The 14,912-nt window shown below is 44.8% G+C and overlaps 1 protein-coding gene and 1 non-coding gene across 3 annotated transcripts in view; one reads left to right on the top strand and one right to left on the bottom strand.

Moving 5' to 3' along the window:
• LOC118510882 (fez family zinc finger protein erm) overlaps nt 1-12,226 on the top strand; it is a 29,966-nt gene extending 17,740 nt beyond the window's left edge. Inside the window, exons 1-2 of one of the 2 annotated variants that reach the window (XM_036053251.1) lie at nt 7,927-8,234; nt 9,320-12,226. In XM_036053251.1, the coding sequence (XP_035909144.1) occupies nt 8,223-8,234; nt 9,320-11,542 (2,235 nt within the window). In that variant the 5' untranslated portion in view covers nt 7,927-8,222 and the 3' untranslated portion in view covers nt 11,543-12,226. Of the gene's footprint in view, nt 1-7,926; nt 8,235-9,319 lie in introns of those variants that run through there. The other variant, XM_036053249.1, reaches the window with a different exon arrangement.
• On the bottom strand, nt 3,876-3,948 carry Trnar-ucg. The gene has a single exon. It is a non-coding gene; the product is annotated as a tRNA-Arg (tRNA).
• Nucleotides 12,227-14,912: the final 2,686 nt, after the last annotated feature.

A 14,912-nucleotide genomic window follows, 5' to 3' on the forward strand; every position in this document is an offset into this window, starting at 1 on the left:
TCTCAACGCACACACGCACTGTCGTAAAACAGGGACGAGTAAGAGCGAGAGAATAAAGAGCACAGCAGCAACAGCAACAACAAAAAAGTCTACATCACAGCCCGAAAAGAATATGCTGCCGAATAATTAACCGGAAATCGCAACACGCGTCCGTACGCCTTAAGATTTGCCTTCAGCTGCTATCAAACCGGGACAAACGTCTTGTATTCGCGCGTCTGTAAGACGTCGCCTGCCCTGTTGTTTCGCTTGTGCTGTCAGGCTGCAATGCCTGGTCGCGCGCGCACTCGCAAGAGGACACCCCAGCAATCGGTCGGACGGTTGGTCGGCATCACTTCACAATAGCTCACCTGGGCTGGGCGGAGAAGTTCATCCAGGCCGATCGCTCAGATCCCGGGAACCGGGAAAAGGGAGAGAACCGGTACACGAGCCGGGTTACTTCCGGTGTGGCGGAAGCATCGTGCCCCCGACACAATACACCGTCGACGGGGGTCGGTGGTTTGTTTTGTTGAATTGGTAGGAAATCGCACAATCGGAAAGGAAAAATGAGCCTCGTCAACTTCGAAGAGAAGCAGAAGCACTTCAGCTCCCGTCGTCCTCCTCCCAGCCTGTGCCCTTCCGGATGGCTACCCGCCGTGGAAGGTGCATTCTTGCTGCATCGTTATGTATAGCGTTCTTCTAGGAGAAGAAAGCACGGTGTACGGCGCTCTTATTAAAATATCAAATTATCCTTAAGGCAGAGCACGGAACGGAACGAATGCGACCACTGCAGTTGACAGTGATGCAATTTGACAGGCGCTAAGTGATCGTTAGGGACGGGAGAAAATAAGGAGCAATGAGCAACGGACTCGCAGCTTGACAGGCTGCCCATATGCTCGTTGTTGGGCGGAGAATGGTACGTTGATGCGGCCAAGGACGAGGAATCCTCAAGAGGTCCAGGCGTACAAAGAGATTGTACCATTAAATGAGCGGTTTTGGTGTGAGGGTGGTTCAATTGCTGTTGTTCAATTTCTTGCTGTTGACAGATTCTTTGATAAATGTCAACGATTTATAAAAAAAAATCAACAACATCACTTGCATAAAAGATACCTGCAATTTCGAGAAATAATGACTGATATATTGATGATAACATACCACAAATTGTTGCTTCGAAGCAGAAAATTATGGTCTCAAAAAAAGAAGCCTCGGAACGACTTCATTAAAAAGAAGTCAATAGAGAAAGATAGATAACGAAGGAAGAAGCAAAAACGAACAAAGACAACGTAGCAAAAGTAAGCAAAACAACCAACAAGAAGAAAGGAAAAGAAAATAAGATTAAATATAATGTAAGAAACCAATGCAGAAGATAATAGTAAAGACATCCAAGAAATAACATAAATAAAAAATAAGAAACAAATCAAATAAGGAAAAAAAGAAATAAAATATAAAAAGGGAAACACAAAAAGACTAAGAAGCGTTAGATGAATAAACAGATATCAAAATGAAAATCAGCATATTACAAAACCTAACATTCAAAAAGCCACTTAACCTGAAATAGCGGCCCTCGATTTTACTACACAAAACTTCTGCTCATTCATTGTTTCTTACTGTTTGGTTTTGCTTTTTGCTTTAGATTTTTGTTTTTTTTTGTTTCTACTTTCACGTTTTTTCTGTGTTTATTTTACAAACGTTTTAAGCGTTTCATTCGATTTGTTATAATCTTTAGTTCTAGTTTAGTGTTTTAAATGTTTTATTTTTAATAAAAATGTAGTGTTCTTATTTTATTATATTTTTATAAATCATTTTTTTCTCGCCTTAATTATTCTTACATGCTTTTACGTGATAAAGACTTGTTTTGGATCCTAAAATTCTCTTTTAATTTTTATCTCATTTGAATGATTTTTTACCAAATCTCCTGTAGAATATTTTAACACCTATGTAAACCTGACATTTTAGTGTCGGTATTGCCTCAAATAATCGGCCATTCAATATTAATCCCCTCCGATGGAGCTTTTCCTTCCTATAAAGTTGATTTTCACACTTTGATCGTATTGTTGACACACACACACACACGCACACGTACGGTCGATCAACAACATATCCTTTTGTTTTGTACAAAGCCTACAATCGAGCCAGCTGTTGAGACAGGACAACCTGCCAAGAGGACATCCTTCTCTCGAGTAAAAGCAGACTGTCGCGTCGGAACACAATTCCCTCCAGGGGTAAGGAATGCCGTTTGTTTGCAGATATTTCGATTGTCCAGATTGTACTTCTGGACACCCGGCAGGTCCGCCACTCACCACACCAGCCCACACGTACAGTGGCGAGTCGAGTAAAAATCTCCGGACCAATACAAACAGGAAAACAAAAACTGTTGCCATGTCGGGTTGGAGTGCCGAAGTTCATCGGCACAGGCAAGTAAGTGTGCAATTGAATTTGTACTTTGCCGGTGCAGTGCCGAGTGGGTGGGTTTGTTGCTCCACACTCGAAAACGGATTGTGCGATGGAAAGCCTCCGGCGAGCAGTAAGAGTCTCTGCCATGCCCGGCAGACAGCCGTGACTTCTTGAACACATCCATTGTGGGTTTCCGGGGATACGGCGCACAAACTTAGGCACGTCCCAATGTCTGGGCCTGAAGAATTCCATCCCTGCACAAATGCACAACTCTGCGGAACGGCTCTCTCGCTCCACAGAAAAAGGAAAGGAAAGTGCAGTGGCTATGCCTGCGGCATACTGGCATACACCGACTTCAAGTAGCAGCTCCAACCCGGAACCCGGCTAGGCCTGAGCCCTGAGAAGTGTACCAGACACGGTGAACTTCTTCCCGGACCTGGAGCTGCTTCCTTGTCCGGTAAATTCTTCATTAATTTTGCATCGTTTCGTTGATTGTTTTGCCAGCTCTGGTCAGGGACGTCATCACTGGTGCGTCCTTTTCCAGCCAGCCCGGGACGAGAAGAAGTGTGTGCTTGTGTGCTTTACACGGGGGAGGTCACGGGACACGGAAAGGATTCGGCTGGATAAGAATTCTTCACCGTGTAGATCCAACATCCTGTAGGCTGTGTAGACGTGCGTCTGATGTAATTCTATCCCGCTTCCACCATCTTCCGCCCATCGTGTCTCAAGGGCACACAACCCCCGAAGAAGGTGGAATGTGAGACCGGGACGATGAAGTGACAGGGTTTTTGCTGTTGCTGCTGCCCTGTTTGATAGAGTTTGAATTGAGCAATCGGGGGCGTCATTGTTTGCTGCGTGAGCAACGCAACGTCTGCTTGTGCATCTTGTGCAGCCGGTGAGATGCTGCTTCATTAATGGTCGGGGCAAGGCAACAATACAAGCGAGACAGGTGCTTCCTTCCGAAATGCTTCATCAGCTCATGTAACGCACACGATCCTTGGGGACTTGTCGGTCGGATACGGTCGGAAGTGTACGTGGCACACGCCAGGTGATTTTTGCTTATTATTGTGCCGTGCCGTATCGTACGAGAGAGAGGGCGTACTGGTTCAACTACTTGTACGTTTAACGAGGTTAGGGTTGGATGGGCTTTGTGTCCCTATTATCCTGTACCTAGTCTTGGATGCGACTTTGGGATGGCAGAGCTATGATATAGGATAGTTTTGTCTATAAAAAGAAAGCAACGTGTTTACGGTGTATGAAAGCAATGATATATTCGTAATTAGTTGTATATAATTTCCCTTTATGTCACAACACAACAACTATACAAACCAATTTAATTTATTGTAGTTTAATTCCTTCTTAAAAAAATAAGCGAAACTTGACAACTACTACTCTCTACACACAACACACTATACTCTATTCTGTAGAACAAAGATTTGTGTGCATAGAAGATGACAATGTTTATAATCCCATCTAAACATCAATAAACAGCGTTGCATTTCGCTCGACCGTGACAGGACTCGAACCTGCAATCTTCGGATCCGAAGTCCGACGCCTTCTCCATTAGGCCACACGGTCGCATGTACGGGAGGGCCGTTATCTTCCATACAGCTGCTCCGTAACGTAATCCGACGTTTTCAGCGCCGATGCGTGCATGCGTCGTCTTTTGTGTGTGTGTGCTTTGTTTATTTTTTGCGATTTTTTCACACTACTTTCTTGCCCCTCCATCCAAACCCCCCTCACATTTCGCTTCGTCATCGTCGTCGTGCGCACTATTTCTTCACGCATCGCCGAGCATCATCATCTTGACTTGACTCTGTCGTGCTGTGTGCTGTGTATATCTGCCCGCGCCGTGCGTTGCGTTTGATTGTGAAATTATCGCGTTTGGTTTGATTCGCAGGGCTGTTGTGTGGTGTTTGCGGTTCGGACGCTTCTTCACTGGAACCTAGTGGATGAGATGGGAGGGAGGGAGGGGGGAGATGGATAAACCCCCGATTGTCTATTTATAGTTGGTGTGTGTGCCAGTGCACTCGAATCATCGATGCTGATTTATGTTTCGTTGCAAATTGCATATATGGAGACAACATTGTATGTTAGACGTTACAATAGGAATGCTATGCTTATGAAATTTTTAAAAGTTAAAAAAATATTACTATTTTTTTTTTGAAAAGTTAGCAATTAAACAATATTTTTATAAAATGTTTTGCAGCAAAAGTTAAAATATTGAAATGGTAAATAAAATTACTTTTGTTTTCTTCTGTTTTGCCGCATAAATCTCGACAAGTGTAGTGTGCCATTTATAGCTAGCTTGACTTGTGGTTGAATAGTCAGTTCAACGTTCAAAGAGAAGGTTCGGATGGGATTCGATACATAGTTCTATCGCGGGAAAGAGCGTGAATAAAATAAATCAGATTGCTGAATCAGAATGCTAAGGAAACAAAGGATTTAACACTTGCAATTGAAGCTAACTTTTTTTATTTTTTTTTTAGTTTTGTTTCATTTAAATTATTATTTAATAAACTTGATATTTGAGGCTTATTATTTCAATTCATATAGCACCGCTTGACGTATTGCTAAAGTTTGAAATGTAAAAATCAGAAATCAAATTTATATATTTCATATGTAAAAATGCTGTATCTTTGCCACTGCAGCCTATCAATTGCTTACATAATTATTTTGAGTGCTACCCAGAACATGTTTAGTTAATAATTGTTCTTATTTCAAATGTTTTTCGTAGTTTTTGTGTGTTTTACGTTTAAATATGATAGAAATGTTCGTATATCGAAATCCACACTGTATTAGGCACAGAAACTTCATGCAAGTTTAACAATTAAATTTATTAAAAAAACGCTATCATTTTTCATCATAATGTTAGTAGCTTTTGTACGAATTGTGGACAATATTTGATACGGCACTTCACTGTTGCATTTTGTCTGCTGATGAGGATACTCGGTGCAGGTAGCTAGTTCAATTAAATTTCCGCATCTCTTTTAACCCCATATTTAATGTTGACATATGTGCGCCTAATATTAGGCAATACGCCTGACACTAATGTAGTACATTAGGACATTCTTAGTGCAAGGACAAAAATTGCAGGACTTATTTTTTATTTTCTACAAAAAATATATTTTTTTTATATTTAAAATTACTCTCAAATAGTAAGCTGAATAAAAAAGAAAAAATAGGTAAGAAAGCTGTATTTCTTACCAGCCCACACCAGTGTGGAAAATATTGATTTGTTCCCCCCCCCTGTCAATGGAATAAATTTGCTTAACGACTACCCATTTGGGTGGTTCGTTAATAAGGCCAGTCGGTACACAAGAAGATTTGCAAAGCTACTACACCCACCAAAGAAAGAAATGCCGATCTGCGTCGGCGGCATCCATTCCAGCCCGGTGCACAAAAGATTGTTCATATATTTTCACGCTCCACCGTGTGCTGCACCGGGCTTTACCCATTTACTGTCACTGTCGCTTTCCACACGCGACTTTCGGTTCCTTCGGCGAGAGAAGATTTCCTTCCCTGGTTCCCTGGTCTTCGTGGGTGAGCTTTCAGCTTAACACGCTACAAAAAGCGTGACCGTTTGGGTTTTTTTACTGCTACGCTTTCCTCTCGACTCGAGGTTTTGATTCTATTTACTGTTTGCTTAATTCCCCCATCGGCTCCCCCCAACACTCGGGTACATTCCTGCACACTATCTGGCCATCGCCCGACCTGTTCCAAGTAGTGAAGTGTGTATGTGTGTGTGTGTGTGTGGGGAGGTTTTCCGGAGGAACAGGATCCGGATTTGTCAACCCGGTGACGGTGGTCTTTTCAAATTAAAATAGCGAGCCAGCGAGAGAGAGAGAGAGAGAGAGAGAGAAAGAGAGAGAGCGCGTGGAGTGTCACGAAGCAGCTACAACCAAAAAAAGGCACCGAGCCCAACGTCACAGCTACTCAAGTGTACGATAATGAGCTAACAAGAATATAGCAACCGAACCGGTGCTACCCCACCACGGCGCGGAACCCACCTTACACCGATCCCGGTACATATCGCTGGTCGTTTTTTTGTGTGTGCAGGGCGCAACCCAGCAGTTCTTTCGCAGCCACGGCGAACAACAGCCCGTCCGCTGTTTGCTCATCCACTCAGTAGGTCGGTTTTTCGGGCTAGGGCGCCTGTAGTAGTGAGTGAAAAAGAGCAGACGACCGCGTTCTGCCCTCGGTTGTCCTGTTTCGACTGGGCCGGCCGAAAGCGCGTGCGTCAGGATTGTGGGACGCCGACCAACCCCAAGACGGCGATGACGCCGACGACTACGGCGATGAGCATCAGCAGGATTCGGATCAGTGTGTGCGATCAGTGGGCGAAAAATAACGGGGCGTCACCCGTCGGTAAAAGGACCTTCGGGATTGCTCATCCGTAAACCCGTCAACGATGATGATGATGACGGGGACTCTGATGGGGATGAGCTGCTGAAGAGGCGAGGTCATCGCGAAGTGTGCAACATTGGCCCTGGTCTTCTTCAACCCAAGTAGGGAACGCCACACATCTACAGCCACAAGAGGAATAGGCGGAGAGAAAAAAAAAATACGAGGGGCTCGAGGAAGGAATCACGGAGTGGATGACACAGGATACAAATGATTCTAGTGCGTCCTCTTCTCTGCCTCTGTGTGTGTGTGTGAGGGTTTGTGTACATAGAATGTCCTTTTCCACACCCTGGCAGCGGTTAGAGCAGTAGCGAGTCCCTGTGTCCTTTTTGAGGTGCCTTGTGCCGTTTTTTTTCTCCTTCCTGGTAGGGATATTCGTGTTCCTGTGTGTGCGTGTGCGTGTACTGCGCAGGCTGCAAATGTCGGCGAATGAGCGCGGGGACTTTCTGCGTGTGTGTGTGTGAGTGTGTCTCTGATTTAGCGACCAGGGAACGAAGGGAATCGCTGAATCTTCGTCGAGAGGGAGGGGTCTCGCAAGGATGTAGGGTTGGTAGGGCTGCCGTGTCCGTGTTTTGTCCGTCCTCCGTACGGAGGACTCTGGTGCGATTCTTCAATCCCGGTTGCTCGTCAGAACAGTCTCAACTGCCGAACCGAGTGGTACGATAGGCGAACACGGTCGTCCCAGAACTGCAAGGGAATCTTTTACGAAATCGGATTGAAGATTATCGTCTTTACGAACTATTTGAAAGACGACGAGTTACACAAGTGTGCACAAGTGTTGGACGTGTGAAAATTATCAAGCAAGTGTGGTGTGGTGGGAATGTGCATCGAACTCCGCTTACTTATTATCAATATTACACTCAGATGTTCTGAAGAGGTTAATATTGCTCAAGAAATACTCCAAAGTGTTGCTTCCTGGTTGTTCTCGCCAGTGAACACTCATGTGCCTGCTTGTGATAAGACGCTCATGTGGGTTAGCATAAATTAAGAGCGTTCCCGGGGAGCAACTCCCCGCAAGGACCACTTGGCACAATCAATTGAATTAATTTCCTTAATTGAGTTTCCAACACTTCCGGAGAAACGATCGGCCGTTACGTGTGTGTGTGCGAGAGATCTCGAAGAGTGTCAAGTGTGGTTGGTTGGTCGGCGAGTGTGTAAAACAATTGGCGTCGAGTGGGTGTGTCGAGAAGGCGTAAATTAAAACCCATGATGGGCAGACGTCTTGCAGCCTAGCAGATGCTGGTTGCGCTGATTTGAAGTGTCGAGTGGAGCTTCTAAAGCAGAAGGGAAAAATAAAAACGATTAAGAGACAATTTCCCGGACAATTGCGGAGTGTGGTGATAAGACTTGGGTGTTGGGTGAAACTGTTGGGCGCATAAAAGGGGACACGGTGGTGGTCGCCGATATCCTTCGCCAGCCTTTACGGTCAACGAGCATTACTTCGCATCATGGTTTATTTTGTACGTATTTTTCTAAATGGATTTTTTTCTCATATGATTAAGGATGTGATGGTGATTATTTGGGTTTGAACTAAATATTTGGCAATGGCGACTCATACAAAATTTAAGTATAAAATTTATACTTTACACAGAATAATTGCTTAGAATAGCGTATATCTCAGTCAGACAAACATAAAGTAACAAATTGTGAGAATAATCAGATCCCTACCGAGGGCAACCTTTAAATTATTATCTAAAACTGGTCTTTGCCCAAAATTATTGTATTGATTTTCCAAGTTTTCAAAAAATTCACAGATATCTTTAATTTAATGAATTCCCTTAGTGTACTGAGTAATTCTACCTTACTTTAGCAGTTTTGAGCATTAAATTGCATATCTTTAGGCGCATTATTTATCGCATCAGTTTACTAGTGGAGATCGTATCATGGAGTGATTCCAATTGGTTTTCTGTGTTTTTGTAACTTTTGTTCATAGCAGTTACAAACATGCCGTAAATTTTATAACAAATGATAGATTTATTATTAACGAAGGAGGAAATATTTTTAAAAAAATACCCCTTTCAATATTTCCCTTTCACAATACCGACTACTTTGATCAATATTTGCAATACCAGTTTGAAAACATTCGTTCAATATTTGCATCAACACGGGGTGTGAGAATGCTCTCGCTCAAGGATCAATTCTGCTTACAATGGACGTCGAAATTCAATAACCAATTCGTGTGCGAGTGTGATTCAAATTTTCTTGAACCGAGTTGAAGGATTTCCCCCCCCCCCCCCTCGGTTTGCCCCGAATTAGTGTGTTTGTAAAACAAGGTACGAAACAAACAGCTGCAACAATGGGAGGGCATTCAAATTGTTTGTAGCACTGTTGGTAAAACATAATTAGGAGGAACAAAAACCACGGGCGGAGTAAATTCCGATGGGCGTATCGCGCGTCAGGCATTGTTTTAGACCAAAAGTCTCTATTTGGACGATTGTCCGATCAATCATCCCGATGTCATGCGGTGTGTGTGTGTGATAATGAATTTCTGTAATGACAAATCTAACCTTTTTCTCTCATTGTTTTGTCCTTTCCGTACGTACAGAGTCCCCGTGGCATGCAGGAACCGTGTAGCCCACCAGGAATACCGCTGACAGCGAAGAGTCCCACAATGGAAGGAGCCGCCCCAGCAGATGCGGAGTCTGCAACGGACGCAACGGAGCGCCACACCGTTCCGAGTCCCCACGAGTCCGTTACGACCGTGACGAGTGCGGCCGGCACAATCTGTGTGGCTGAAAGAATACAGTCGATGGCAAACCGGCCGGTGGCGAAGATTCAGCGACCCAGCGGTGGTACGTTGAAGTTTTCGATCGCAAACATTATGGGACAGGCTGAGGATCGGGAGGAGGACGGGGAACGAGTAGATGATGATCACGAGGAGGATGAGGAGGAGGACGAGATGGAGGAGGATGTGGATGAGGATGATGAGGATGCGGTAGTGGATGTGGCGAGTGACGATGACACGATCGAGCTATCGATGACGTCGCCCGGTAGTAGTCACCAGTACCGCAAGCGACGTCACGAGAGTCATGAGAAGTCTATGAGCCCGGTGTCGGCAGCTGGGTCGAGTCCCTGCTATGAACCCCCGTCAACGATGGGTAGCTCTGTGGCGGAAGCGTACGATTCCGCGTTCAAGAAGTATGTTCCCAACTCGGTCCATCAGTTCGTGGCTAGCAATCGTCATCAGGAGCTGTTGAGTCAGTATCCACTGTTGTACTATCCGGGACAGTTGATGTGTGCAGCGGCTCAGTACGCCGCCCTAACGCACCAGCACCATCAGCAACAGCATCACAATCATCATCATCATCATGCGGCGGCTGTTGCGGCACTCCATCCCTACGGTGCTCCGGGACGTCTGCACAGTCCAACCCTATCACCACCACCGACAGGCGCAGGCCTTCAGGGAGCTAGTTCCGTTGTTCAGACAGCGAGTGGTCACAGCCATCCAGCGCTTAATGGACGTCATCTACACGGTGGCTCACATGGACATCATCAGCTCCTGTCGGCTGCGGCAGCCGCCGCTGCTGCTGCAGCTGCTGCCGCTGCTAACCAGAGCAAACCGAGTGCAAAACGTGCGAATCTGAATCTCTCAGCCAGCAGTACCTGCTCGTCGGTGAGTTCTAGTGGCAGTTCGGCGGGAGGCTCTCCCGGTGGTAGTTGTCCGGATGGTTCGCCCAACTCGTCAGCTGCTGCTGCTGCTGCAATGGCGGCCAAGCAGAAAACGTTCGCCTGTCCCGAGTGTGGCAAGGTGTTCAATGCGCACTACAACCTTACACGCCACATGCCAGTTCACACGGGCGCTCGGCCGTTTATCTGTAAAATCTGCGGCAAGGGCTTCCGGCAGGCGTCGACGCTGTGTCGGCACAAGATCATCCACACCTCGGAAAAGCCACACAAGTGTCAGACGTGTGGTAAGGCTTTCAATCGGTCCAGCACGCTTAATACGCACACGAGGATCCACGCGGGGTACAAGCCGTACATCTGCGAGTACTGTGGCAAGGGGTTCCATCAGAAGGGTAACTACAAGAACCACAAGCTGACGCACAGTGGCGATAAGGCGTACAAGTGCACGATCTGTAACAAGGCGTTTCACCAGATCTACAATCTAACCTTTCACATGCACACGCACAACGATAAGAAGCCGTTCACGTGTAAGATCTGTGCCAAGGGCTTCTGTCGGAACTTTGATCTGAAGAAGCACATGCGGAAGCTGCACGATGTGAGTCTTGGAGGCGGTCACAAGCGGTCGCGAAGTTGTGGTACTCCGCAGCACCATCGAGGCTCTCCACTGGATGTTCCGAGTCAGCATTCCGCGTCGCGGTCTCCTGGACATCAGCATCCATCCTTACCACCACCACCGCCTCCCGCCGCACTTTCAGCACCAACCTCCGCACCAGCAACACCCACTGTGTCTGGCTCGCCCACAACCCACCATCATCCGTCCCCGCAGCATCTTCACCATTCGCTTCATCTGCACGGGACAGGCCTTCCCCACGGACCACCACATCCCCACGGACACGTCAGTGTTGGACCCGCGACGGAACTTCAATCCCGCTCATCGCCCGTCCCCTCGTGGTCTAGTGCATCGTCACTGGCGGCGCTTCATCACACAGCCGTTGCAGCAGCTGCTATGCGCAATGGAGTAAGCGGAGCAGGCGTTGACTATGGCAGTCCGTTTCTCATGCCAACCGGACGCCATCACCACCATCAACGGCTAGCGGCGGCAGCGGCTGTCACCGACAGTCCCTTCATCGGGAAGGTGTTCTGACAGAAGTACTACCAGCATACGTCCGGCATGAGCTTCGGTGGACTGTCACCAGTGGCGCCACAGCTCACCGCAGCATCAGCAGCAATCACTGTGACAGCGGTAGCTTCGGCCGTCGCACCGTAAGAGGGCGCTCTCACTCGATCGAGCTTCGTAGTAACAGGGCGAAGTGTTCGGGTCGAGGGTTGCTTCGATTGGCGTGAGGTTTATCGAAGGAGATGTAGAGAGTAGATGAAGTGTGCAATACAGTGGCGCAAGGGTAAAGTGGTCCACGCCAGAGTGATTTGAATGTAGAGAACTAGGCCCAGCGAGAACGAGAGAGAGAGAGAGAGAGAGAAGTGCATCGGTGTTCCCAGTTATAACGCGTCGTACGTGTACCTAAGACGTGGTGTGTTAGTGTGTAAGCCGGTGATAGCAATCATCATGCCCGCGCATTAGGAATTTAAGATTCTAGAGTTTCGTGTACATTTTTTTGTGTATGTATGCCGCGGTGGGATATTCTTGTTAGGAAGGCAGGATCGCAGGACCGATTGGAAAGAGGCTAGGTAACGGAAGAGGCCGGCGAATTAATGGAATTAATACGTTGATCGATATTATTAATACAAATCTATACATATATAAATTGCAGAAGACTAAATAAATCACACGCATCGGGATGATGATGTACAATTATAAAAAGAAACCAAACGATTGTTTGTTATTTGTTTGATTTAATTTAACTCTCATTGAGAAATGAAAGCTGTACTTTATGAAGAAAATTTATAAAATTTAAGTACATTACTTGAGAAAGTAAAAGAAGGTAAGTAACTAAGGAGAACGGTTTATGATGACATTTTATCTCTTGCTGGTGCTCATTTTCTTAATTTAATTTGAATATATGACTTGTTCTGGTAATAAAAGGCATCATGAGTTTTTTTTTGTCCTAAATTTTCATAAGCTACTGATGCAGCTCATTGAAGATGATTTTTTTTAAATATATTGTATTAATATTTTTCAAAGAAACTTTTTTTTTATTTTGATGACTTTAACAAAGTACGGTCGATTAAAAAAAGATTAATAATTACAAGTCTTTTTTGTTTAAAGAAACTAGTTTCGAAAGGTGTTAAATAATATGAGAGATGAAAATAAAATAACAAAAGAAAGTAACAAACACAACAAACTAATAGGATATTTTACTAATAACTAGCGAAAAAGTAAGAAAGAGTAAGATTTCAACATGAAAAGAAAATGAAAATGGAAACCAAAACAAAAAAGGGAAAATATACTAAAAACCTGATGTTACTAACAAATGATAGAAAAAATGCTAATTAAAAGTCATAAATCAAATGATAAATACTTAGAATATTAAATGCATCTGAGATAAACCTTCTGTACTAATAATCTTTTTCTGAATCGAATCGTTATTTTAAATGTCATATTTTTTCCTATTTTTCATGATAAATATTGGATCTAACGCATCCACCACCACATCGATTCCATCGCATTATTCGCTCTTGCCTAATACTTTATTCAAAAATTCCAAAACATGTTCCCATAAATCAAACAATAAATAATAGCAAAGTCGATCGAGTTGCAGGAAACTCATAACATTTGAGTGGCTTACACTCATGGCAGTCAATAAGGGAAAAAATATGCCCCCCCAACCGGGCGGGCGCCCTGTTAAACGAACCAATCCGTAACACACGATTGCAGTGGCCGGAATGTTTGCAATTTAATACGGCATAAATCAATATATCGCAACCGATGATCCACAATCAACATTTATCATGCACCGGTTGAAATATGTTTGTCAATATTGCTTTCCCTGGTGGAAAACGGGAGAGTGGGGATGCCAAAGAAGCTCCAATAGCATACAGCAGTGCAAAACTTCAATTACAGTACTGTTTATTCGCAACTGGGGCGTGCGATTTACTGGTGCTGTTGAAAACGGTAACAAAGTCTATAAATTCTGAAAGACATATTTGTTACATTCCACCGGAATGATCTGGGAACGGGAAAATGGAATTGCAAAAATCGAAAATGGTGCCTTCTTTAAGCATTTTTAGGCAACAGTCCTGACCGTTGATGCAACAACCGACATCGGATTAACGAACGAGCTGACCGTGGTAGGAAAAGGAGAAGTACGAAACAAAATGGATACCATCATTGCAGGTAGCAGCATTCCCTGCTTCATTAGAGGGAAGGGAAAAATGGTTGCACGACCGAGGCTGGATGCGTTCGACGTTAGCTTTGTTGGAGTGTTGTAGCGGGTGAATCAATGCTGCACAGCTGCACTTATGCTTTGCGAATGCTTGTACTACAGTGTGGCAAGGGATTAATGGATTGGTTGGTATGGGATGGGCATATGGGGAAGGTTTTTGCTTTGTCGTTCTTGCAATGGCTGGATCGTATGGAGAGTTGGAGGATTATCCTGTGGATTGGACAATGAATAATTTAGTCGAGTTTCTACTGGAAATAAAAACGGGATAATGATTCAACTTTCCTTAAGTTTTCTAATGGCTAAAGAGCACTTTGGCACAGGCTGTGACCTACTCAGCCTGTTCTGGTGGGGCGGGGGCTTTTCCTACTGTGAGCTTGCATCATTCTGGACAATAGTTTTAATGCTCTACAAACAATTTCTTTATTAACAAACTCATATAGTTATCTCGTTTCAAGGCAATACTCTATGAAAAAAGGAGGTCTCGGTCCGCCATTTCTGGCATTCTGTGACTTGATATACCCGGAAGCTGGATAGTTAGTCTTGTGTACGGGCGGAGGCAGTCCTCTCCGGATGGGATTTGAACCCCGGTCCGGCCGTCCTGAAGACTGGCTTCTCTATCGCCTCGGCCATGGGGTTCGTCCCAATCGTCTACCGGTAGCTCTCTGGATTTTTTTAAAGATCTTGATGTAAATTAAACAATAAGAGATCAATAAGGAACAGCTTTGAAGTCATGTAAAAGACTTTTAGAAAATTTTTGTCTTAAAAATCCCAAGTTTAAGACATGCCCAATGATGCTCTTTAATTCTTTCTTGCTACAAGTAGACACATTCCAAAGGAGATTCGAACCTACAATCTTCGGTGTCTAAGTACAAACTAGAAGACCTGAAACACCAGGCAGCCTCTCCATGTCTCTTTCTAAAGCATTAATGTAATTTTAATGGTGTGAATTTAGATGTTCTGATCATCAGTTCCACTTCTCCTTTTTCTTCAGTTCTTAAAAAATGCAACCAAAGTATAAGGCCTTAAAGCCAGGCTACATGATGCGAAGTGCCAAAAAGCTTTCGGTTAAACTGGGGGGATTGGCGACATTTTTACGTCAAATGCTTTTCGGTTCATCTACCCGCGTATGTTAGAGCACTTCATGCTATCTCTCGCTCTCTCTCTCTCTTTCAC

The sequence above is a fragment of the Anopheles stephensi genome, chromosome 3, assembly GCF_013141755.1.
Source record: "Anopheles stephensi strain Indian chromosome 3, UCI_ANSTEP_V1.0, whole genome shotgun sequence".
Classification (NCBI taxonomy): domain Eukaryota; kingdom Metazoa; phylum Arthropoda; class Insecta; order Diptera; family Culicidae; genus Anopheles; species Anopheles stephensi.